Genomic DNA, 27,831 nt, shown 5'->3' on the forward strand with positions numbered 1-27,831 from the left:
ATTTCATTGGGGAAAAATGCTGTTTTCTTATGGTTGTGGAATGTTTTTTCTTATGATATTTGGTGATAGCTTAGGAATGCTTGGTGATATATGAATTCACCAGATAGGGCTGATATGGATTCAAGCTGTCATATCAAGCTATCCTATTATTATTTTTACTTCAGAAAATGCACTTTGTTTAAGCAGGTAGTGTAGTTTTTATTGAGATGCTCCTAATGGAGTTTTAATATGTTTTTAATTTATTCCTATCTAAAAGTCACTTTTGATATCCAATTTGAATACCATTCTTTGTTGAAAGGATAAGATATAAATTCCATTAAGTTCCTACTAGTATAGCATGCGGGGAGAGCCAAATGCATGTCATGGATATTCTCTGAATGTCTATCTCTCAGTTCAACTTGTTGAGAGAAAAATTAGAGAAGGGAATGCTATGTGTACACACACACACACACACACACACACACACACACACACACCTAGAGAAAAGACAATCTAGAGAAAAGACAGACAGTACATCTAATAAATAAATGAATTCTTTGGAACAATGTCTCCTAACCTGATTTTATCCATATGCTGAACTTCCCATGCCCATTGAGAATTCTGGGAGTTGAAGTCCTTTACATCTGGAAAACAGCAGGTTGGCAAAGACTGCTGTATGACTGGAACAGTGTCTTCAAAAGCATGCTTAAAAAGTGGATTCTCAAATAGAAGCAAAAATAATGGATTCAGCGGTGCAAGGCTTAAAAGGCACTTCACCTGGATTGATTGAAAAGCTCTCCAGATCTTCATTGAGATTTGGGGTATATTTTTCTAGCACTTCTGGCAACTTAAAGCAGCCAAGCAGAGCAAACTGACTTATCTTAATGTGTCAGCTAGAAACATTGAGATGTCTCACTTTTTTTGAGCTGAGGCTAAAATTGCCTTTTATTGTACTGTTTTTTCATAAGAAACAATTTTAAGACATCTGAATGATTTGTTTTTAATAATTTTTCTGCTTAAGAAGACTATTGATCAAATGACCCTTGTTATTTACTATGATTTTTGCTTGTACTTAATAATCATAATCAGCAAAATATTTTACATTTATGGGCTGCTATATTTTAACAAACTTTGCAGACTCCATATTGTCTGACAATATGTTTAAATATAGAGATGCTTTTGCTTATAAGAACACAAGGTTTGTTAAGGAATTTGATGAAAATATTTCCACATTTCCCGTCAAAGGTTCATATACAGAATTACATCCTGAACTGTAAATATTTTTATTTAGTTATTATTAAATTTATAGGTCATGATGGGTCAGACACGACTTCGCAACTAACAACAACAAAATTTATATGTCATCCGGTTCCCTATTCAAAATGTTCTTGGATATCTTACAATACAATATGTTATTAGGAGATTTGTTCCCTGTTTAAATTTCTATTTTTCAACTAACTAAAGTGTAGCTGGACAGTGAGATGGTGGCATATACATTTAATAAATAAATAAATGAAAAATATCAATATAGCTTGTACAAACACTTCACAATATTGTTAGATTCTTGATACTCTCTGAGCTTGGTTGTTTTCTTGCAGATGTTTCATTACTAAACTGGTAATATCAGTTGAGCACTGATGATGTTACCTAGTTTGTTAATAAAACATCTGCAAAAAAACAGCCAAACTCAGAGAGCATCAAGGACCTTACAGTTCAACCCAGAGCTACAAATATTCTCTTCTATCTTTAAAAAAATAAATTGGTTATTGCAAACAACATTTATATAAAGTTCTGTCAACAATTTTAAGTTTTAAAAACATGGAAGGCTACTCTACTTGTATTAAAAATGGGATGTTTAAAAGCTTAAAATAACTAGCTACTGTAAAAGTAATGCGACTAAGTAAATTCCAGCTGGTCAGCAACGAATAAAATGTTTCCATGCTATGGAGTAATATTCATTTGCCAACATCACTGTAGCAAATAAGCCTTGTTAAAAGAAAAGGCAATGTCTTCTGTTAATTAGTACAGTGAGTTAAATTAGTATAGTATGATCATTTCCTCCCTTCATATTACAGTGATACATATTGGAAAACCTCTTAACAATCAGCAAAATGTTTACAGATGATTCCTGGAAGTAGAACTTTTTAAAATGATAAAACCTTAATTTAGTTTCATATGCTACTCATGTGAAAAGTTTCTACTTTATGAATGGGTATTTTAACTAGATTGCAGGTTCTTATCTGCAAATTCACCTGTTATATGTGTAGATATGGACAAGGTCAGAGGCATCTTGGGATCTAGCCTCTTGTATTTCTTCCTCTGATGCTTATCAGGAGCATCCAATGTAGCCACTCCAAATTAGACACCAATCGCTGCTGCTTTTAGCATTTACCTAGAGAAGGTCTGCATTCCCATGGTGCAGGCCAACCATGTCTTCTAGGGTCCACATGGCATTCCATGTTTAAATAGTGAGCATTGCTATGACTTTGGTTTCCTTCACTCTTAAGTGCTGTTTGCATTCTTTTTCTTTGCTTTGCTTAAAGGACAATCAAGATGGCCCAACCAGCGAAGGAATCTTTGTCTCTAAAATAGCCGACAGTGGGCCTGCTGCCAAGGAAGGAGGACTCCAGATTCATGACCAGATTATTGATGTAAGAACACTTGGTCTAATCTATTTTCAACCGGCATAGTTCTATCCTCATTCTGTGGTATAAAGGATAGCATGCATTTCCAATCCAGGAGAGTAGTGACATGGGCAGCAGAAACTAGAAGAGAAGGCAGCTGAAACATGCTTGACTGTTTCAATGTTGACCTTCCGGGCTTTAGGTATAGTTGTTATCTAAATATAGAAAGCAGATTATGGAAGGTATGTGCTTGTCCTGGTATTTCGAAGAGCTAGCTTCTACTTGGTATGCTGTAGCTATTTCTTCTGGAGCTGATGGAGACATGCAAGTGTTTAGTTAAAACCATATGTGAGGGCAAATATTTGTTGTGAAAACTGTGACTTTATTTAGCCTGGTTTCTAAGACTTTTTTTTCAAGAAGACCAAAATGTTTCAAACAGTTGATAAAGGACAGATGCCTCTCTTAAGTGAATATGGGAACCCATTTTGGTGAGTTTCCCTAAGAAATCCCTTAAAGAGTTACTGGATGCTCGTTTTTGACTTTTCTCCTGTTTCCCTAATGTCTTGATTGCTTGAAAAAAATATTTTTTATTGTTGTGCTCTGTTAGGTAAGCTCCCTGTTGGGAGAGCGAGTACGTTCAGAGAAGCGTTGTGAGAGTGTTGTTGGAGAACACACAAACCAGCATACAGAGACACTGCAGTTCAAGCAGGCTTTTACTTTCATGGAGGTAGAGGTATCAGAGTCCATCAAACAGTCCAAGTCATACACAGTTAAGACAGTCAGTCATCAACGTCTTTCAATTAAGGGATAATCCAAATAACATAGTCCATAAACATACAAACAGTCCGGTACACAAAGTTTTCTAGCTGTTGCAAAACTTACAATAGCTCATGCTGATCACAATACGTGCCGTAACAGCCAGCTTCCAAAACACTCAGATCAGATCAGATCAGCATCTAACAGTGATTCTGGCTCCATGTTATGCCCGATTGAGGAAACAGCAACCAATCTCATTTTACAGTATGATTTAAAGAAACAGGTATAGCATTGTTACATGATTTATATATTGCCAACCCAACTGTTAGATTATATTCCTAACATGCTCTTTTCTTAAGATGGTGTTAAAGTTCTTTTTATTTTTTGAAGGAGAAAGTTAAGTTTATGGAACAAGAAGCAATTAATTGCAAATCGTTTTCCATTGTTGATTTTCTCAGCGTCTGAATTTTTAAAATTGTTGTAAAGATGGAAGCATTGCTGGACTATTATTCTTTTCTTTTTTTAAAAAAAAAGGAAAAAAGGAGTTTTGCTTTTGGACCAAAGATACCAGTAGAACAGCCAGTCTCTTCAAGTCCTGGAATTCTTTTGCTCTTATGTTTTTAAAATGTGCAGCTGTAATGGATTTTCTATTGTCAGAAAGCAATATATAGACTTTCTGTTTCCTGCATACATAAAATAAATGTATTTATTTATGTACTTACTTTTGTTAAATATAGATCTGCTGGTTATGCTTGGAAAAGGCAGTTTAAAGATGCAATGGAGACTGAAAACGAGAAAGCAGATTATAAAACAATGCCTGATTTAAAGTTATAAGGAGGTTGTCTGGAAGAGAAAGAAGGAATATTCATGCAGTCTTTCTCCACTAACTTTATAAATCTTACAATGACTTCAACTTTTCTCTCTAAAAATTGGATATCACAGTTTTGGTTTTCTGGAAGAATGACATGTTTAGATCTAAAGGGATAAATAGACTTCAGGTGCAGCACAGCATTGGTTGCTGACTTATTAGCAACAACTTAAGCAGCCATGCCCTTTCTCAGACTTGCATTTTGGTCACATGGTCTCATGGAAAAGATGACATTTATTTTAATTTAGGAGGACTTGCATAGGTGACAGCAAGATATACCAACATGTTACTACCAGGGACAAATGTTTTTTCCACTGAGACTGGGAAAAAAAATCAGGGCAACCTGGTCTATCCAACTATGGGACGGAGCATACTGCTTTCGCCTTTCAGTCCCAATCCAGGCAGGGAACCTTTCTTCCAGCAAAGATTCCTGGATTGGGGCTGAAAGGTGAAAGCAGAAGCAGTATGTTCCGTCCCATAGTTAGGTACACCAGGTTGCCCTGATAGACAGGTCTCATCGGAAAAAACACTTAATCTCCCCCTGGTATAGCCGACAAAGCGAGGAGAGCCCATGGCTTAGAGGTTAATACAACTACCTAATAAGCAAGTAGCCCGGGTTCAAATCCCAGAAAGGATATAGCTAGCTGATGAGAACTAAATAGCTTGAAATAGATCTGTTCTAGATCTCCCTTTATTTCTTTGTTGGTAAAATATAAATTCTACCAATGACAAGGGACAGCTCCTTATAGGTGCCAAGAGATACAGGATATATATACATGCCAGATTTGAAACCTCTTTGTCTGTTTGGATTTCAACCTTCTTCGTTTTTAGTTTAACTTACTAATTAATATGTAAACAATTAATGTCATCTAAGACACTTTGTCATAGCATAAAATTTGTGTGTATCTAAATGGATATGCATGTGTGTGTGTCAGTTCTAATCTGGTTATAGCTAGTCAGATTAAAACTGAAATATAGAGTTTTGCTGTGGTCCTAATAACAATTAATTAATTGAAGAATTAATCCTTTCTCTGCCATAATTCAGATTAGAAACCTTCTGTTACTTTCACACTATATATCTCTATATCCATCAGTGATGTGCGGTGAGGTTTATGGCTGGTGAGGCAGCAATTTTTTTAGATTTGTGGACTTCAACTCCCAGAATTCCACAACCAGGCATGCTCAGTTCCGATTTAAAGCAACAGCATTTGTTTTCTCCTTTGCTAAATAAGTTTCCTTCTTTCTTTTTCTTTTTCTTCTCCCTTCCCCTCCTTCCTCCCTCTCTCCCTCCCCCCTCTCTCAAACACACACACACACACACACACACACACACAAAGTTGCACCAGGATTCAGAAAATTTAGGTTTTCCTCCTCAGCCCATGTTAGCAATATCACTAGCAGCATTTTGGCTGGCAGGTGTAAGTAGAAGTGGAAATTCATTCTACTGAAAACATGGTTTTTGCTTATGATTGGATAATTAAAATTTCAGAAGACCCAAAGGCATAGTATTAGAGTGTTACATAGTGCATAAAGTAAAGAACTGTCTCAATATGCTCTCTCCCCCTCTCTCAAACACACACACACGACCACACACGCACACACACACACACACACACAGAAAGTTGCACCAGGAGGATGAAGTTTGAATTCCTCCCCCTCGCTCCAACCCACACGTACCTTTTCCAGCTGTTTCAGAGACGATTTCAACTCTGCTCTTGTCTGCCATCATGAAAAGAAAAAAAATGTAAAAGGAAAAAGGCTGAGGTCAGGCTGAGCTAGTTGCTGCCAGAGTCACCATGGATGACTCTGCTTAGTGCTTAACTGTTTAAAAAAGCCTCTAAAAAAGCACCCTCTGCAGGAGAAGGCAGGAGACCGACGTGCCTCATCTACATCAGGAATTTTTCAGCTTTTAACCCCTGCTTAACTTTGCTCGAGTGATCATAAAACGCCAGACTAGTTGAGGCACATCATTCTCCTGCCGCCTCCTGTAAAAGGCCTTTTTCCTTTTACATTTTTTTCTTTTCATGATGACAGTGGTGAGGCTCTGCCTCCCCTGACTGGACATCCTGATATCTATATATCTCTATCTCTATCTCTATCTCTATCTCTATCTCTATCTCTATCTCTATCTCTATCTCTATCTCTATCTCTATCTCTATCTCTATCTATCTATCTATCTATCTATCTATCTATCTATCTATCTAATCTATATATACAGTGTATGTATGCATATATATACACACACACATATCTCACATCCTATATGTATCATGTAGTGAATACTAATGATCTATTTATGTAGTTATAAGATTTAACTTCCTCTAACGAGGTTCAATACATGAATCCAAAGATGGAATACCATGTTCAGACAGTTGGATTAGTTGTTATATAACTACAGAATAACTTTGATAGAATAAGTGGGAGAGATCAGATACTGTAACAGAGTTATCTTTAATTTTGTTGGTGTCTCCAGCCTGCACAAATCTTGAGATTTAAAAGGCTCTGGATGCCTATGGAAATTATCTTCTGGAATTGTGATAGTCTTAGTATGATGAGGTAGGCTATGGTGGTTGAACGTTTGAACTGTATTTTATCTCTTTAATGTCCAAACACATTAATGTTATCTGGACTCCCAAACACAATCCAATCTTAATGTCTGAGAGGCAAAGATACGTTTCAAAGGTGACTTTGTTCTGGTAGAAAGAATGTGAAACAGATAAGGAATGGTGTCACACTACAGTTATTAATCAGTATATACAGGTCTCTTCCACTGAGGAATTAAAATGTATTATTTTATAATTATTGATCTGGGCATCAGTGATTGCTGTACTATAAAAGGTGGAAAGCATTCTGTATTGTGGAAGAGTAAGGATTGCTATCTTTTAAATATTGGCATTGTAATTGAGCCAATTTGTGGCAGTTCATTTAAGTTTTATTGAACACATGGAGATTATGAATGCTGATATGGGATGATAATAAACTTTGCTGCGGTCTGTGGATTTTACACTGCTCTTTACTAAAAAATAAAGTAGGGTTACATAAACCAGAGAAGATGAAGTAAAAGAAGACAGTTCATGTGCTGGCTTATTCATGTTCTGAAAGAGTTGTTAAGAACAACACACTATAGGAACATTTCAAAGGGAAATCCATCTTGTACATATGTTTTCTGCATCCCCATTACATATATTCACATCCATATGCCTTCCTTATAAAAGAGAAAATCACCAAGACTGGAAGGCAGTTCCCAAACTTTGAATTGATTGTAAAGAAATTGACTTGACTTGAAGCAAAGAAACTTGGAGTCCAAACTGGAAAGAATTAGAATTCTATATGCTGGAGAAGAAATCTGATTCCATGGAACATGCTTGAATATGAGAAACGCTCTGAGAAAATTTGATAAGGAGACAATGTCAAGCTGTATAAGTGTTCTTTAAATCAACCCTGCATGTTGAATAGAATATATAGCAATTCTCACAGAGCCTGTATTATAGAATCAGAAAGCTGATTTTGAGGCCTCTTGCCTAATTAAGGGATACCAGATCTAATAATGCGAATGATACCACATTTTACAGACTTACATTACAGAGAGGTTGATTAGCAGGAATAAAAAAAAGCTATTTATATGTCAGTGTTGTATTCTAGTTAACTATTTTGTGTTCATTTCATGATCTGGAAAAAAAATAGCAGTGTGAAAGATTGTCTTTGTGCTCTTAATAGTATTTGCAAAAAGTGCAGTACTCTTATGTCTCAGCTAAAATCAGGATGTTGCAAACTGGCAGATGATGAAACAGAAAAATAATAGGTTTATAACAAGAAAAATATGTAGGCCTGAAAGAGAATAAGCTATTTTTGCTGTAGGTTGGACCATTCTTAAAGATTGCTTCACTTTGACTTTTGAAGTGAGAAACAAGAAAGTAAAGAGATTTTTGGTAGACTTTATTTAACAATTGCATGGAAACATTATTATCCTTTAGTCAGTAGCCAGCACAAAAAAAGAAGAGATGATCTATTGAATACAGATTTTAAAACAAGTGCTGGTCACATTCAGCAATTCATTTCTAAATGTACAAGTTGGCTAGAGCACCTATCTTGTAAAATACTTTAGATATTAAATGTTGTAGTCAGGTTGTAGTTGAACAACTTTGAGAAATAAACAAAATTCCATTTCATGCTGATCTTAATAGAAAATTCATGGTGTTTTGTTAACTTATGAGCCAGGAGTATGTAACTTCCAAAAGGTTTTGAAATAGATTCCCTTCCAATGATCTGAAATGAAAAGAAACACAGAGATAAATAAAATGCACAGAATATCTAATGTTCTATGCCACTGTAACTGCTTTGAAGAACAGAGTAAATTGGAAATAACAAGCATCGCATAAGATCAATCCTCTAGAAAATAAGCTTGCCAAATGAAAGAGCTTTGATGTAGTTATTGGGCTGGAAACTGGTGGACTGGAAGTTCTTAACCCACTTTGGACACAAAGTCAGATGGGTAACCTTGAGCCAGTCACTTTCTCTCATCCCTAAGAAGGAGGCAATGGCAAACTACCTCTGAAAAACATTATCAAGAAAGCCATAGATAACCAGTAGGAGTCAGTGGCTCAAAGGTGCACATATACACAAACAAAATGGCTATAATTGTTTATCATAAAAATTGTTCATATAAAAAAGTATATCGTTACATGGAATTTTATTGTTTTGATTTTATTTAATTCAAAAATATAATTTATCATTTAAAGAAAGATGTAATAACAAGAGCACAGAGAGTGGTTGATTTTCAGTTCAGACAATTAATTTAAAGAAATGAAATACAAAAATTAAATTAAGAACATATTTCTTCCAGTGGTTTTTACACATAATTATCTGTATGTTGTTCACATTTTCATTCTGTTCAGGATTAGATTAAACACTTGTGAACGGTTCCAAAAAGGATGTAAATTCTGCTGAGTTGTGTTTCTCAGCTTGAATTCAAGATACTGACTTTACTTTAAAAATTTAAGATACAGTTCTTCCGCTTCTGGTTTAATTCCTTTTATAGGTAACTAAGGTTTAGGTAACTAAAAAGTGTCTTGATTTAACTTTTGGATGTCAATTTGTGGGTCTGGATGTTATTTTAGAGATGCTATAGCAACACAGTGCTTTCCAGATGTGTTGGACCACAGTTCTCGTCAATCTCAGCCACTGTGGAAAACACATCTGGAGTACACCAGGTTTTGGAAAACTCATCTATGGTACTATTTTGGAGCTCATGCACAACACAATAAGTAGACAATTAGATATAATCACACTTAATGTCTCACATATGCAGTAAATTACTATGTCAGTTGTATGAAGTGATTGGAATAAAATTAATGTGGATCAGCTGAAAAGCTATTGACTATTTAAAGTATCCCTATTCAAAAAGTGGTTTCATTTTATTTAAAAACATGGGATCATCTGTGTATTTGAACAGCAATATATAAAGGAAAAAAACTCCTGAATTTTCTCTAGTCTTTTGTGTAGATTTTTGCAGAAGTGATCATTGTCTTTGTATTTCCGTTCTATTGCACTTTTGTGACTTCCCTCCCCCCAATCAATTTGGTCCAGTTTTTGGAAACTGTCTGGACAAGTTTCTGCAGTGTTCTTGGAAAGGTTTTTCAGCAGTGGTTTGCCATTGCCTCATTCCTGAGAGAAAGAAACTGGTCCAAGGTCACCCAGTTAGTTTTGTGCCCAAGCAGGACTACAATTCATGGTCTCCTGGTTTAGCTTTTCCAAATACATTCAATGTTAAGTATCAAAAGGAAGTTTCCATTGCCTGCTAGGTAGAGATTAAAAAGGTAAAGGTTCACCTCGCACATATGTGCTAGTCGTTTCCGACTCTAGGAGGAGGTGCTCATCTCCGTTTCAAAGCCAAAAAGCCAGTGCTGTCTGAAGATCTCTTTGTAGTCATGTGGCCGACATGACTAAATACAAAAGGCACATGGAACGCTGTTACCTTCCCACCAAAGGTGGTTCCTATTTTTGTACTTGCATTTTTACATGCTTTCGAACTGCTAGGTTGACAGAAGCTGGGACAAGTAACAGGAGCTCACTCCATTACACAGTGCTAGGGATTTGAACTGCCAACCTTCTGATTGACAAGTGTTTTAGCCTGAGCCACCGCGTCCCTCAGGTACAGACTAGGGAGATACATTTCAATGCAATTAATAGATACCAACTTGAGAAAGGATACATTAGTATATATGGCATTGGGGTAGGAGGCATGAAAGTGACTAACTTGATAGGGATAGATGATAAGGAGGGTGCAAAAACTAAACAACCATCTAACAAGAAATTTTGGAAAATATGTCTTCTGTTCCAATACTAGGTCTTTCATTGTTGTCCTTCAAGCATGTGGAATGCATTGCTTTGAAACAGTTCATTTTTGAAATTCGTGGGGAAAAAAATAATGTGAGGATACACTTGGTTTCATACTGTCTGCTCTCCCAGCTTAATAAGTACAAGGATTCAGCTGTGCTTGAATCCATCTGCAGAACACTTCTGAGGTGTAGTCCTTTGGCGACTAGGATTCAAAGTTTTGGATCCTTTGAAGCAGCATGGAAGAAATTCACAGTTCATTGACTATTATACAAAATTAGGAGCTGGTATTTGTAGCAGCTTCATGTCATTATTTGTGTTGTTCTTTATGTATCATTTTAAAGCAGAACACACTGATTACAATGGAAGAATATATGTAGTTTTAAACCGCAGTGTTCTCTAATAAGTTTATAGAATTGTTTTGACATCCCTCCATAAATATAAATGATAACCGGCTGACAATATTGAGAGTGAAACCTTTTCCTGTTAGTTTAAGTGCTTTCAAATGTGGTGAAGTATTGAAAGAATTTCTCTTAGACTCTATGTTATATGCCCTATTGATCATGTCTGTTTACAGAAGTTTTTATGGACTTATGTCCTACTCTACAGAATTAGACAGACAGAGAGAGCAGTCCCTTTTCCTGTACTTTTCGTTCAGCTTTCTTTTATTGCTTCTTATACTGACAAAAGCAAGTCTTTTTGGCTTGTTAAGTATAGATTGTTGTCAGCTTAGTTTCTAGGGAAGCACAGCCAAAGTAATCCACCCAAGCTGGACTTTCAGAAACTTTAGAAAGTGTGAGAACTGGAATATTTAGTGCAAGAAACAAAGAAAACATTGTCCATCACACTTCTGCATCTGTGGAAAGGCTTATATGACATTGTTCTTCTGAAGTAGATTTTCTTTAAATGTTTTTTGCAGTTGTTTTCTTTAATTTTGCATTATTTGCCTCTATTCACGTGATTCACTCAACCTTAAATCAATAAAGTAAATTTTAATCACGTATTTTGTATGTCCTCGCATAGCTCATAGAGAAAATCTATCTATGTGATTGCTAAGAGTTGATGACACATCAAGCACAGCTTTCTATGTTTCTCAGTGTTGCTGCTATACACTGTTAAGGTTTGGGTTTTTTTAATGCAAATCTTATGGGAAAAGAGAAAAATGTAGCCACCAAATACAATATATAAATACCGTATTTTTGGGGCTATAAGAAGCACCGAGTATAAGAGACACTTTACTTTTTGGGGAGGAAAATAAGAAAAAAATATTCTGCCTCTGCCTACCAGCATCCGGTATTCATCTGGCTAGCGTCCTGTGACGCTATGAATATATGAGAGAGTTGAGGGATGTTTGGAAACAAACAGTATTTGCTGTGTGAGCAACAAGGAAGGAGACCGCGAAGAGCCTGGGTGTGGCTTGTTCTGTACTAAAGCTGCATGCTGTGCTGATATCTGAAACTAAAATTGAAAGTGAAACTTCTTTCCTCTGCTGAACTACCATGTTGGAAAACCTGCTTTTGGTATTGTATATTTATTTAATATGTTATATTATATATGAAGAGAAGTTATTGAATCCTGCTGAATCAGTTTCTGAATGTGATTGCTGCTGCAAACTCTGACACGTCCTTTCAGCCAAGTCAGCTTCAGCACATTATTGCAGCCTGATTCAGCATGAGCAGCTGATTGGCGGGTGGATTGGCCTCCTGGAATACCCCCAATCAGTTGTTTCAGGCTGCAGGGATTGCCACAGACCATCACTTCCTCTGTTCCTCACCTTTTAGCTACATTCGGTGTATAAGGCGCACCCACATTTTCACCCTGTTTTAGTGGGTAAAAAGTGCATCTTATACTCTGAAAAATATGGTAACTTAAATAACAAAACAGTGACAGATAATCCCTGATTTATGATCACAATTGAACCCCAAATTTCTGTTCTTAAGTGAGACATTTGTTAATTGAGTTTTGCTCCATTTTACGATATTTCTTGCCACAGATGTTAAGTTTCCCATTGACTTTACTTGTCAAAACGTTGCAAAAGTTGATCACATGATCTTGGGACACAGCAATAGTGAGAAGTATGAACCAGTTTCCAGGTATCTGAATTTTGATCGCATAATCATGGGGATGCTACAAAAGTTGCAACTGTGAAAAATGATCATGTCACTTTTTTTAATTGCCGTTGTAACTTTAAACAGTCAGTAAAGGAACTGTTGTAAGTTGAAGTCTATCTATATTCTGAAAAAAAAGAGAAGAAAATGCATCTGCCGATTGCTAGATCTATATTGTCTTCTTTGCTGTTCTTTTCCATTTCCCGATGCCTGGTATTTTAGCCTCCAGGGCAGAGAAACCTTGTTTCTGTTAGATTTTATTGTCTTCACAAGTATCACCCATTTTCAGCTCCTCCCTAGCCCTGCATACCAGTTTTGTTACAGGCTCTTCCATATCTTCATTAGTATGTAGATATTTCTGTTTTCTTTAGGGATCATCGCCCACAGACCATTGGGATTTATTCAGCAACGATATAAAAACAGCATAGAGTTTACATTCCTTTCCTTTTGCGATTATATCATATGGAAAAGGCTGCAGGAAAAAAAAACTAATTGTGTCAAAGAAAGAAGAAATCCTGGCATAATTATTAATGCTCCTGGCAAGCTAGGAGAGAGACATTACAGAAGGAGGCATGAAATGAGAGTAGTAGTTAATAGTTTTACTTGCGTTCTGAACACCAGAAGAACTAAGATTTCAGCTATATGGGCACTTTCTTGAGATCTAGATTATTAAAAAAGAGAAATGATATTACACATGGAGCACATGTTAAATAAAGAAAAGGAAGATTTAGCTATTGTAAACTGGATAGACAACTATTTGAATTTTGTTGTGAAATTAAGCTAGGTACATAGCTCAGTAGATAGTATTTTGGCTACAGTGAAGTTTTGTTGCAATTCATTTTTTTTCATTTATCAGAAATCTGGGCTAACAAAATAACTATAAAGTCAACAATAAATGAAACAAAATAATCAAAGAAACATATTTAGGAAACACTGGTCATTTTAGGTTAAGAGAGAAAGAGAAATAATCAATATTTATTTAATAAATGTATAATAGAGCCGTGGTGGCACAGTGGTTAGAATGCAGTACTGCAGACTACTTCTGCTGATCACCAGCTGTCAGCAGTTTGGCAAATCGAATCTCAGCACGCTCAAGGTTGACTCAGCCTTCCATCCTTCCGAGGTAAGTAAAATGAGGATCCAGATTGTTGGGGGCAATATGTTGACTCTGTAAACCGCTTAAAGAGGGCTAAAGCACTGTGAAGCAATATATAAGTCTAAGTGCTATTGCTATATGCCTCCCATCTCTCTATAAAGTGGGTTCATTTGTTATTTGTAGTTCTATTCCTCTTTGTAGCAATGTCCCTTTTGCACAGCCAGAAAATAACACAAATGAACTCTATGATAAAAAGTGATTTAAAAATCTACTAGTCAGGGCAAGCTCTTGAAATGACCTAAAAGCACATTTTTTACCTTGTTGTTTCAGGATCAGTACAGTACAGCGGGCCAATGTTTCTAATGTTTATGGATTGTAGTTCATGAAAGTTTACAACTAAAATATTTGTCAGGGTGAGTTTTTTTTTGTTGGCGCCACATGATTCTTCATTATTTACTGAATATGAAGATCAGGATCTGATCTGAAGGGACCCATGTGGTCTGTTGATCTCATTCATAATAGTTCAGATAAATCTTCCGATCATACAGTACTGAATGCTTGAGTGGGGGAAGAAAACCCATTTTAGGAACTGCAGAAAGAAGCAGGGAGAGCCTCCTTGTACAATATGGTATTTGTTGCCCTTTGGATCCATACTTTTATGGATTTAGTTCTGGAAATTTATATTTATCCTCCCCCAACAACCTTTTTCCTGTTTCAAGTTGTTTGCAACAACCATGGCAAATCACTGGCAAACAACAACAAAAAAGAAACTCATCTGAATGGCAAATTAATAATGGCTCTCGTCCAAACCATCTTGTTTCATTTTAAAGTATTTCCACACATGGATGGGCTGTTGCCCATTTTATTTATCCCACATTGTTTCCCATCACGTTGGTTTTTCTTCTGCTGCTGAAAGCTTTGAAGATAGAACCTTTGCGGCAAGGGAATTCCATCCTCCTCTTGTTTCCAATAACTGGAGATACCTTTCTTGACTTTTCTCTACATTTACACATCTTGTAAAACAGTATGAACATTCATTTTTATTGTGGGAAGTGCTGTGCTTAGTTGGTAAATGACATTTTGTAATACTTAGAGGCAGCAGGCTCTCCGAATTAGTTTAAAAAGGAAAAGAAGCCTACAAAGATTTCAAGTGAAAAAAGATAATATTTACTTTCCAGAGAATGAAATAATTTCAAGTTTTATAGACTTTAGAAATAGCACTTAGACTTATATACTGCTTCACAGTACTTTACAGCCCGCTCTAAGCAGTTTACAGAGTCAGTATATTGCCCCCAACAATTTGGGTCCTCATTTTACCACCTTGGAAGGATGGAAGGCTGAGTCAACCTTCAGCCCTGGTGAGATTTGAACTGCCAAATTTCAGGCTGCCGGCAGTCAGCAGAAATAGCCCACAGTTCTGCACTCTAACCACTGCCCCACCGTGAAGAAGAAATGGCAGTCTTCCAGCATGTCTCTGAATTGCAGTATTCCTAGCTTGTCATATTTGTTTTGTTTTTGTTTTAAGCCATATTTAGATAGCTTGCAATAATTTTACAGATGTAGATAGTGTCTTGCTCCTCGGTTGTGGATAAGCAGAGGTTCACATGAGTTTCTGCTTTGATGTCTACCATATGTGGGGAGAAGCCAAGAGAAACATCTCCTATTTTATGATATGAAAATGTTAAGCCATTTCCCAGAAGTTAGTTAATGATATTTCTTGAGGTTTGTCTCTGTTAACACTGATAACACTGATAAGCTAAGACCAGAATAGACAACTTTTGGCAGAGCAGGGCTATTTTCAATGCTTCTTTTGGAAATCTTGGTAAATGGTGTTGAGGTCGGTCGGTTGGGGGATTGACTTTTTTCAAAGACAGGAAACCTTATATGGGCGTTTTATTGAAAAAGAAAATACTGAATTAATGCTTTATGCATTTGGATTTTAAAAAGGGCTAAAGAGGCTATGGAGGAAAGTATAAAATGGCAACTAGTTTAGAGAAAAAAGGGTGAAAATCATATTCCTTCCCTTCCCTCTTCTCTTTACTTTCTTTACTTTTGTGTACATATTCAAAAATTCTAATGAAAGAAAACAGAAATGATGTAAAGATAGCAAATAAGCAGGATTATATACAGATAAGACTGGAACATTCTATTTCTTGATTTTGGAGAAAAAATGGAATTTTACTTGTGTCTATGTGTTTGTGTTTCAATTGTGTAATATCTAATTTAGGAATATTTCTCTTTCAAAATATTAGGAAATAACTAAACCAATAGCAGTAGACTTATATACCGCTTCATAGGGCTTTCAGCCCTCTCTAAGCGGTTTACAGAGAGTCAGCATATTGCCCCCAACAATCTGGGTCCTCATTTTACCCACCTCGGTAGGATGGAAGGCTGAGTCAACCCTGAGCCGGTGAGATTTGAACCGCTGAACTGCTGATCTAGCAGTAGCCTGCAGTGCTGCATTTAACCACTGCGCCACCTTGGCTCAACCAAAATTTGATGGTAGAGTTGATGGGGTCTCCATATAAAGTGGCTTAGTAATTATATACAATCCTGTGGCTGAGGTTGTTATGTTTGACAAGAAATTAAATTCATAGTCCAGAATTAAAGTGGGATCATAACAAAGTGGGCATTTCAAAAATGAAGATCAATTATTATTTTAGATATTTTAAACTTTCATTTTTGTGGGGATATTTTATTGGCCCAAAGCCAATAGATGAGAATAAATACTATGGGTTTAATTGGAACTATCATTTAGTATATAGTATTAAAGATTAAGATACAACTACAAGTTGTACAGTTGATTTCATAAAATTATATCAGAATTCTCCATTTTTAAGGGTAATTGATTTTCTCTATCCCAACTGATTGTTATAACCTACTTTCAGGACATTAAAACACAGTTTCACATTGTTGTTTAATCTCCCTTTCTCTAAATCAGACACATAGGCACACACATACATACCCTGTGGAACATTTCCATAATGTTTTCAGGAAGTCTTGTCTTTATCACATATGCTTAATTAAACTAAGCTGTCAATGAGGCGATAAACCAAAGCAGAACCCACTTGGGAGCAGAATGCAAATTTGGAGCAATAAATAGAGGTCTTGGGAAAGGTCTCAGTGGCTTCTACGAGTTCAATTTACCACCCAAGGTCATTCATATTTGCAGTGAATTAGTTGAAGGAGCTCATCTTCCAAGTGTGAAAATGAGTGTGAGAGTAAACTGTGAAACAAATGCAAACGAAAAAAAAGGCTGTTTGATTATATAATCTATGCTGCATTTACCTCTTTTGAAGGCAGAATATTTTAAACCTGGGTTGAAACATCTACTGTGAAGGAATAGGTACCACCTTCCAAGACAGTTTATCCTATTGCTAAATAGCTGTATCGTTAGAGTTTTTTTCCTGAAGTTTAATTAAAATCTACTCTTTTGTTTATTTAAACTCTTGCGGTTGTGGGTTTTTTTGTTTTCTGTTTTGGTCTTTTAGAGGAAGTCTTAATAATTTTACCCCATAAACTATATGACAGTCCTTTAGATATCCAAATACAACCATCATGGCTTCCCTCAATCTTCTTTGTTCTACACTAAACAAGGCTCCAATATTTAAAGTAATTCTTCTAAAGTTTTTCCATTCAAGATATTATCATCTTGGTTTCTGTTCTCTGGACACGCTTCAGTTAGTCAGTGTCCTTCCTAAAGTGTAGAGTCTAGAATTGGATGTCTATATGTGATCTGACTGATGCAGAATAGTGAAGAATGAGAAATTATATGATAAAAGACTGTGGATTCTGGCATCCTTTCCAGATCTTTTATCAGCAGTGGTCATAGGTCATAGGCACTGCTATTTTCTTCTGGGAAATTAACATGTTGCATTTGTGATGTGTAAATATGTGCAAACTCTCCTCAGGGACTAATCAGGTTGTGGACATACAAGTTGTGTGTGTGTGTGTGCATCTGTAAATTTCTCCTATGTATGTATGTATTGTGTCTCAGTATATGTATAGTGAGGATTTAATCAGGATGAGTGCATAAATATTGACGTTAGCTAAATGTCTATGGAGATTCTCAGTCATCCAGCTCATGATTGTCTGAAAGGTGCTTCCTCAAAAGGCAAATGGACTTTGTTTTTCCTCGAACATGGTTCACTTCTCATCCAAGAAATTTCTGAACTGAAGAGCTTCTTGGATGAGAAGTGAAACATCTTCAAGGAAAAACGAAGTCCAATTGCCTTTTGAAAAAACACCTTTGGGGGTTTGACTCTAGCTATTTCCATACATCCTTAGCCATGGCAGGAAGAAATATCACTTTCAGAACTTTGCCCTCAGTCTTGGTTCCTTTACCTAACCTGCTGCCCATACAGGAAGTAGCACACATTACTTTTTGTGCAGTGATTGGAATGTGGAAAGATGCTGTGTGCTACTTTCTCAGTTCCAGAGAAACAATCTCCCTTTAAACACAGCAGGAGTGCTTAACTGGAGAATCTCATTAAGTTAAATCTAGGAAGGAGAGAATTCATAGCACAAAGACCAAAAATCTATGGCTTACTAGAATTATTATCCGTGCTAGGTTTCTTTTCACTTGGTGGTAGAAATAACCATCAACCAACCATTGGGTTCAGTTCCAAGTGGGAAGAAAGACACTGGAAACATGAAGGCTGATTGGAAAGATAGTTTATTGATGGATAGGACCACATACGTTTTAGGTCCTGCGCAGCTGAACACATGGAGGAGAGAGAGGGGGGTATTTATATCCTCAATTGGATCTTGCACTTGAGCTTCCTGTTCCTGTGGCAAGGGCAAGTATTCTAAAGGTTGCTGTCAGACTCCCAGGGGCTATGCAGGGATCATAGGTTGTCTGAGCTGCCAGGTTTGGTTGAAACTTGGAGGGTGATGTAATGTTCCTAGGTATTTGTGCCGTGTGGTGAGCTACTAGTTGGGTTAGTCCTATTATTTATTTATTTATTTATTAAATTTTGTATGCCGCCCACTCTCAGAGACTCAGGGCGGCTTACAATAAAAGGGAGGGGGGATATATAAAAAATAAACAACAGTTTAAAATTACACAACAGTCACAAACCTGAAGTGGGGCTGGACAACTCAACAGCCCAGGCCTGCCGGAACAGCCAGGTCTTAGTTGCTTTGCGGAAGGCCGGAAGGGTAGTGAGGGTCCAGATCTCAACGGGGAGCTCGTTCCAGAGGGCCGGAGCTGCAACAGAGAAGGACCTCCCCCGGGGTGTCGCCAACCAATATTGGCTGGCAGATGGAATCCGGAGAAGGCCTAGTCTGTGCGATCTAATCAGTCTTTGGGAGGTAATTGGCAGGAGGCGGTCTCTCAGGTAACCAGGTCCGATGCCATGAAGGGCTTTAAAAATAATGACTATCACTTTGAAGCATGTTCAGAGCCCAATGGGAAGCCAGTGCAGCTCGCGGAGGATAGGTATAACGTGGGTGTACCTAGGTGCACACACAATCGCTCGCGCGGCTGCATTCTGGACTAACTGAAGTCTTCGAACACTCTTCAAGGGCTGCCCCATGTAGATTATGTGCTGGAGGATCATGTCTTAGTCCCATCACCCTGGAGCTGAAGGCCTTCTGTCTTGTAAATAGAGTGGCCCAGTCTTACTGGGGCTATTAAGAAATGTGGGGGCTGCTTTCCAAGAGCATGTTTATCCTTTGGGGAAATATAATATTCTGCCTTTTTAATATTTCTCAAAATGTTCCATTTTTCTAGGAGAGGGGTGGGTGCTAACTTTCTACACACTCTTTAAAACTCTCCCAAGAGAAATTAATGAGGAGCAAAATTATTTATTATTTCTGATAAATAGTTAGGAAAGGAGCAATTGATAGCAAACTGGTGTGCAAGCTCTGTATTGTGCATGTGCATTTAATGAGCCTTGACAGAAGGTTGAAGATTCTTTCAGTAGGAAAGGTGTCCTACTGCAGAGGTAGAACATATTCCACAAGGTCATTGCTTGGAAGCAAGCAAGCAAACTTTGGCTGCTGAGTAAGTCTCGGTTCTTTCAATCAGCCAGACTGTAAATGGCTATAGAGGCGTAAGGCCGGATGAGAGGTGATTTTGCAGTGAACCATTCAGTGCCTTTGATGTGGTTGACTTTTCTAGGCTTTTTCTCCTTGCAGCTCAGAAAGTTAACATATGAGGCCTTGTTCCCCATATTTCACAGAAAAAACACAATTTTCTTTCTGGATTGCATGGATCCAGCTTCAGTGTGGTTCATCAAGGAGCTGTCTAGATAGATGGATGGACTGATATGGATATGGATATAGATATAGATATAGGGAAAAATGATAAGTGAGCACCTGTCTACCCTAGATGAGTTCAAATCACCAGGACCGGATGGATTACACCCCAGGGTTCTGACGGAACTGGCAGATGAGATCTCAGAACCACTGAACTATATCTTTCAGATATCCTGGAGCACCAGGGAACTGCCAGAGGACTGGAAAAGAGCTGATGTGGTTCCCATCTTCAGAAAAGGGGAAAAAAATAGACCCAGGAAACTACCGACCTATCAGCCTGACCTCAATACCAGGAAAGATTCTGGAAAAGATAATCAAACAACGAATTAGTGAATACCTAGAAGTAAACAAAGTAATAGCCAAAAGCCAACATGGGTTTGTCAAAAACAGATCATGCCAGATTAATCTTATTGCATTCTTCGACAAAGTGACAAAATTAGTGGACCAGAGGAATGCTGTCGATATAGTTTACTTGGACTTCAGTAAGGCATTTGATAAGATAGACCATAACCTACTACTAGATAAAGTAGAAGAATGTGGGTTGGACAGCATCACCACCAGATGGATTCATAACTGGCTGACCAACCACACTCAACATGTAGTCCTCAATGGAACTGCATCTACATGGAGGGAAGTATGTAGTGGAGTACCCCAAGGCTCTGTTTTAGGACCAGTACTCTTCAACATCAATGATTTGGATGAGGGAATAAATGGGGAACTCATCAAATTTGCAGATGGCATCAAGCTGCCAGGAATACCCAACACTCCAGAAGACAGGCTAAAGATACAGAAGGATCTTGACCAACTTGAACATTGGGCACTATCTAATAAAATGAAATTCAATGGTGAAAAGAATAAGGTTCTACATTTAGGCAAGAAAAACGAAATGCACAGATACAGTATAGGTGGTACCTTGCTCAATAGTAGTAACTGTGAGAGGGATCTTGGAGTCCTAGTGGACAACCATTTAAATATGAGCCAGCAGTGTGCAGTAGCTGCCAAAAAAGCCAACACAGTTCTAGGCTACGTAAACAGAGGGATAGAATCAAGATCATGTGAAGTGTTAATACCACTTTATAATGCCTTGGTAAGGCCACACTTGGAATACTGCATTCAGTTTTGGTCACCACGATGTAGAAAAGATGTGGAGACTCTAGAAAGAGTGCAGAGAAGAGCAACAAAGATGATTAGGGAACTGGAGACTAAAACATATGAAGAACGGTTGCAGGAACTGGGTATATCTAGTTTAATGAAAAGAAGGACTAGGGGAGACATGATAGCAGTGTTCCAATATCTCAGGGGTTGCCACAAAGAAGAGGGAGTCAAACTATTCTCCAAGGCACCTGAGGGTAGAACAAGAAGCAATGGGTGGAAACTAATCAAGGAGAGAAGCAACTTAGAACTGAGGAGAAATTTTCTGACAGTTAGAACAATTAATCAGCGGAAAGCTTGCCTCCAGAAGTTGTGAATGCCTCAACACTAGAAGTCTTTAAGAAGATGTTGGATAGCCTTTTGTCTGAAACGGTATAGGGTTTCTTGCCTAGGCAGGGGGTTGGACTAGAAGACCTCCAAGGTCCCTTTCAACTCTGGTATTGTATTATATTGTATTGTATTGTATTGTATTGTATTGTATATACAGTAGATATAAATATATAGATAGCTAAGGTACATAGATATGATAGATAGATGATAGATAGATAGATAGATAGATAGATAGATAGATAGATAGATAGATAGACAGACAGACAGACAGACAGACAGACAGACAGACAGACAGACAGACAGACAGATCTATATAGACATAAAAATATAAGGATCTGAATATGTGTTGTGTCTATACAGCGTTGTGTATTTCTGCTCTCTCCTGGCATTGTTTCTCTGTTTCTGTGTATGCAGTAATAATATGTCTACTGAGAAGCATAGGGCAAGCTGCATGTGTTCTATCTTGGGTCACGTGGCACAGAGAGGGAGGCTCACAAAGGATATTCAGCAGTATTTCAAGAGCTTCCCAACTGAAAGATATGTATTCTAGTTTTTTGTTTCTGGGTTTTTTCTTTGTGAATGTGATTTTTCTTTTACCATCTGCTTTCCGTATGCCAAATTTGGTCCTGTTATGTTTGTTTTCAGAGGGTTACCTTACTTATGCACAAAGCGACTGAACAAAAGAGACAGATAGAATTCTCCGCTCTTTTAGATTTACTTTTGATATTCTACTGCAATGGAAAGAATAAATAAAAACAGGGGCGGCTGCCCCATACTCTGGCACCATCTCCCCTCCCCTGTCATGACAAATAACAGGCCCCATCTCTGCTTATCTGTGGAAAAAACCATTAAGATCTGGTTTTCTTCTCAAGGGTTTGGGTCTGAGTGGCGTCACCATTTGGTTGGTTAAGTTCAGGTAATACTATGTTTTCCCCAAAATAAGACAGGGTCTTGTTTTCTTTTGACCCCTGAAATAAGCACTTAGCCTTATTTTCAGGGAGGTCTTGTTATTTTTGAGGTGCAGGAGGCAGGAGGTGGTCACCTCATGGCTGCTGCTGTGTTGCAATATTTTTGGAGAGGGCTTATTTTCAGGGGCGGGCTTATTTTAGAGCATGCACTCAAAAGCCCGATTGGGCTTATTATCTGGGGAGGTCTTATTTTCGGGGAAACAGGGTATTTTAAAGATGAACACCATGGATCCTACCAATTTATGGTTTTATGTCATGATGGTCATAAATTATTTCAGTCATGACTTTCTTTTACCGCAGTTGTTAAGCAACCATGGCAATCATAAAACAAACACACAGACATTAAATGAGTGCTGTGGTTGTTAAATGAACCCATTCAATGTGGTGCAGTTGGTGGTGGGGAGAGTGACTGTCAGAACTTTGGAACTGGGCTGTAAGGGTTCCAAGTAACACCCCCAATGAAAGAAGACTCTGAGGCTTGAGGTTTCTCAAAGTTCCATTTTATTAGAGATGTCATATGGCACATCTGGGAAAACCCGAATCTGAAAGTTTCCAGGTTTTCCCCACTCAAACGAAACTTCAAGACCCTACCAGCACCTACATGTCCATCATATGGTCCAATCAAACACCATCCCAACTGGAGATGCCTCCCAGTCACGCCCACCCCAGGTGCAGGGCAAGATGCCTTTGACTCTCTAACAAAGGAATGCTATTTTGACTATATCTACCCCACTCCCAGTTTCCCACAGCGATTAATGTGGCAGGCCTGAAAGCCCAATGCAAACAATGGCTTACAGGCCTGACAACTCCCCTTTTCCAGGTAACTTTGACCAATTGTGAGTCAAGGACTACCAGGACTAAATGACTGGTTGTAAATTAAGGACTAAATGACAAGTTGTAAATCAAGGCTCACCAGGATTAAAAGTATTTGTTAAATAACTCCTAAAGAATTATAAAGGTTTCTTAAATGACTTTATCTGTTTGTAGGAAATTAGCACCCACCCCTCTCCTAGAAAAATGAAATATTTTAGGAAACATTAAAAGGGTAGAATATTTCCCCTAAAAGGGAAGCAGAAACTCATCCCCCCCACATTTGTCAATAGGCCATTAAAACCTGAGTACTACATAACAAAGATCTACCTCCTTCAGGCAGAGCCATAATAGGAATTCCAAGGCCCTTTCATTAGATCATCACCCAGCAAGGTTCAACCAAGCTAAGGACTCAAAAACACAACCTACAAAGTTACCTTTGCATGGCTGCATAGGAGTCTGACAACCAATTAGAATACAAACTCAAATTCAAATCCCAACGGGGGGTATAAATCTCTCTCTCTTTCCATTCCATGTGCTTTTTTTGCCTGAGGTTTTCTCAAGCCATGTGATCTTGTCCACCATTAAAACCATCATTCTAAACAGCCACCATGAATCCAGTGTCTTTTTCTCCACTTGGAACTGAACCCAGAAGGATATTTCTTCCAGCATGTTAAAGCACTTTGTTTTCTTACAATCTGAAGAGTGCGCTGTAGTTACTATAAACATTTTGCATTTAAAATGGTCTCTCATGAATTAGGTAGCATCTTCACCTTTACTGATTCGTGGCTACATAAACTATGCAGTGTGCAACAATTATTGAAAATAAATGCTGTTGACCTTTTCTTGTTCACTCCTCTTCAACTAGATCCCCAATTTGTCAATGTAATTGGGTACTTTTTACTTTTCCTTAACCAGTTTTCTTTCTCAAAAGTGGAAATGAGTCCTTGGGTAACCCAGTTAATGTAATGAAGTTTACCTTCTTGATTCCATAGGAGTTAATGGCTAAGGCCACGGTTAAACATTTTCTTTTGAAAGCTGTGCTAAGTAGGGCAGTTTGTAAAGCCAAGGTCAATGGCAAAGCGAGAGGTTGGAACATAGCCTTGGTTTTAAATTTTATGTTTCTGGCAAGTACTATAGTTATGCCTGTCAGTTCATAGGCCTTGCTCTACATTTTACTGCCATGGGCAATTTTAACTATTAAGCACTGAAGTGTATCCTTAAAATGGCAAAGGGGCTTGCTTTTTATCTGTAATTTACGGGGGATGCCTTATCCCTGTCAGTGAAAAGAGTACAAGCATCAGCATTAGGAAAGAATGCATAAGACTAATGGCTGATGACTCAGTATTTCAGGGCACTTAATCTGAGAATTCTGGGATCAACAGAAGTTCAAGCAAATGTGAAGTTGTTTTAAGAAAAACGAAAAGGAATGTTAGTAACAAGATTGAAAGGACAATAAATACACAAAAGTTTTGGAAATTTCTGGGCATTTTATATAGCAATGCACTTTTTTCCTTCATGAACATTTGCATGGTCTTTGTCTATTTTATTATCATTCACTGTGTTTCAGATATTGGCATGTTAAAACCTACCGTATTCTGTAAATAAACTTCACCCAAGAATCCTTTTCCATCCCCAAAACTCCTTTTCTTCCAAGTTCTACCCTTCTGATCCAAATAATTTCATGACTCATTGTACCTAAATTACATGTACACAGAGAAAGAAAGTGAAGTGGATCTAATAGGTTTCTTGGAAGGCCTTAGATATATCCCACAGGACATTCTAGTCTAGTCTATCCTATCAAGAGCCGAGGTGGCGCAGTGGTTAAATGCAGCACTGCAGGCTACTGCTAGATCAGCAGTTCAGCGGTTCAAATCTCACCGGCTCAGGGTTGACTCAGCCTTCCATCCTTCCGAGGTGGGTAAAATGAGGACCCGGATTGTTGGGGGCAATATGCTGACTCTCTGTAAACCGCTTAGAGAGTGCTGAAAGCCCTATGAAGCGGTATATAAGTCTACTGCTATTGCTATCTAACAAACAAAAAAAAGACTAGGGGTGACCTGATAGCAGTCTTCCAATATTTGAGGATCTATCACAAAAAAGAGGGGGTCAACCTATTCTCCTAAGCATCTGAAGGCAGGACAAGAAGCAAGTATCATTAGTTTGGATGAAGGAGAGAGCAACCCAGAACTAAGGAGAAATTTCCTAACAGTGAGAAAAATTAATCAGTAAAACAGGTACAGAAGTTTTGGATGCACCATCACTGGAGGGTTTTAAGAAGGGTTTAGACAGCCATTTGTTTGAAATGGTATAGGGTCTCCTGCTTGGGTCTCCAACTCTGTTATTTTGGCCTTTGAGAAGATGTTTCATTGAGGAATCATTTTTGTTATTGATCTGGCTAAATGATTTCAGCAGTGGTAAATAAGACAAAATGACAAAGAGTGATGTACCTCTTTGAGGGGAGGATTAAAGTGTTGTTTCATTGAGTCAGTTATAAATGCAAGAACATTCCTGCCTTGCTCTGCCCATCTGTTTCTGACTTCTGTCCGTAGCAAGGGAAACTACTAAAACAAAGCAGGGAGTAGGGAAATTGGCATCATATCGCCAAAGCTGCAGACTAAACATTTTATTTATGGATAGGACAGAAACAGTTCTCTTTCTGATTCATTCCAAAACCCTGCATTTAGAAAAGCCAGCCATCATTGCTGATTGATCTCAACTGCAATACTCTTGAGTAACCACTGGGATAACCTGTCACTGGCCTTAACACACAAGGAATTGGATCCTTTGCCTGAACTGTCCTACATGGCTGACACTTAATGTGTTTTTCAAAAACAATGAATCAGAAGAGAAGATGTTGTGAAATGTAATTCCAAGCAAAATTCTTTTTTATGAAACAAATTACGTAGAGCTTCATCTGGAGATCGTGGTGAAAACCTACACCAATAATAGTCAGGCAATTGAATTTGGTGATATGAAAATTGAGTTACAACTCTACTGTCATGGTTTTGGTTCTCAACTTCAGATTCCGTGACTAAGGATAACCGAGTCATAGCCCACATTTTAAAAAGTCTTCTAAGAGCACCAGGGAATGTTGCAATGCTTTTTCTCCCTTTTTGTTTTGGAGAGGAACCAAAATGTTTTCAAAGAAAAAAAAATCAAGAAAGTCTATTTTGAAAAAAATACTTTTGGGGATATCCAACTAGTACATTTTAAAATTCATTTTAAAATTAAAAATATATGTTCAGTCTTGCTAGAAAAGTTTATCCCTAGAAAATCATGACAGGGATATATATTTTAGAATTATATAGCATTCAGGATTCAGTATGAAAAGGTATTTCAGAGTTCATGAGGATATAAACATATCATTGCTGTTCAACTCTTTAAGAAGTGTTTCTTTATAATTCCAGGCAAATGATGTAGCTGCTTTAAGCAACTGTAGATAAGTACTACTTTTACATCTCCCAAAGTGTGAGGTAGTAAGTCCCCACTCCTCTCATCCAAGAACCTATTGAACTGAAGTAATTTTCTTGGATGAGAAGAAAAAAAGGGAGGAAAAGTCCAGTTGCCTTTCGAAAAAGTCATCTTTGGAACAACCATGACTTAATTGATTGAGAATCTCTAAAGATGGATACCAGTCACAATATAAATGGCTAATAATACATTTTTTAAAAAAATGCAAATGTAGCATTTCTAAGGATAGGATGAGATATTACCTTGTGTCAAGGATTTGCCATTTGTTTAAAAATCAGGATTTCTTGTTCAGTACACACGTTCTTCACCATCGGCCATGAAAAGGGTCATATTAAGAGAATGAAATATTAAGAGCATGAATCCCACTACACTATTATTCATACCGAATACAGATTCTCTCTTGCTTATATGAGAAGTATCAGATGTCTGAGAGCTCTGCATCAGACTTGTTATTTCCAACAACTGTGCATAGTGTTTGTTCTTTTGACGTTTTTCACACATTCTCCACATCCCTATAGTTCAAGCATATGCTAACAAAGTATGGTTACTGTGTGTGTTTTGTGTTTGTCTCTGATAGAAGTTGAAATATGAGAGGCAGGATCATGCATCAATTCTTGGATAAGAAAACATTAGAACACTTGAGGCATGATACCTTCATTGATATTATATCATAGTTTAGGTTGCATTGGCTTGAAGACAACATAAGCATTTTTACGCAGCACGTTGAGGCTGTAGTTTCCTAAATGGTGGAGACCATTTTTTGTTATTGTTGCTAAGAATCAAATACCAGTCAAGATATAGAATGAATAGAAAGTAAATTTGGTGTGGTGATGAGTGTGCTCTACTAGGAACAAGGAAATCCAAGTCTAGTCTTTAATCTTTTCTTAGGCACAAAAGCCAGCTGGGTAACTAGTTCACTTTAGCCAATTTTCCTTCCTTTCTTTGTTTCTCTGCCTATCTCTTTCTCTTAGACCAGGTGTTGCCAAACGGAAACACTCAAAGTGCCATTTGGACCCATTTGCCACAGAAAAGAAAACACCGGGAGTCACAAAGGTCCTAACTGGAAGCC

General features: G+C 37.6%; 1 protein-coding gene across 1 annotated transcript in view; it reads left to right on the forward strand.

The window, feature by feature from the left end:
- PDZRN3 (PDZ domain containing ring finger 3) overlaps positions 1-27,831 on the forward strand; it is a 219,060-nt gene that overhangs the window by 17,682 nt on the left and 173,547 nt on the right. Inside the window, exon 3 of the mRNA XM_032212346.1 lies at positions 2,523-2,630. Coding sequence (XP_032068237.1) covers positions 2,523-2,630 — 108 coding nt within the window. The remainder of the gene's footprint in view (positions 1-2,522; positions 2,631-27,831) is intronic.

The sequence above is a fragment of the Thamnophis elegans genome, chromosome 2 (assembly GCF_009769535.1).
Source record: "Thamnophis elegans isolate rThaEle1 chromosome 2, rThaEle1.pri, whole genome shotgun sequence".
Taxonomy (NCBI): Eukaryota; Metazoa; Chordata; class Lepidosauria; order Squamata; family Colubridae; genus Thamnophis; species Thamnophis elegans.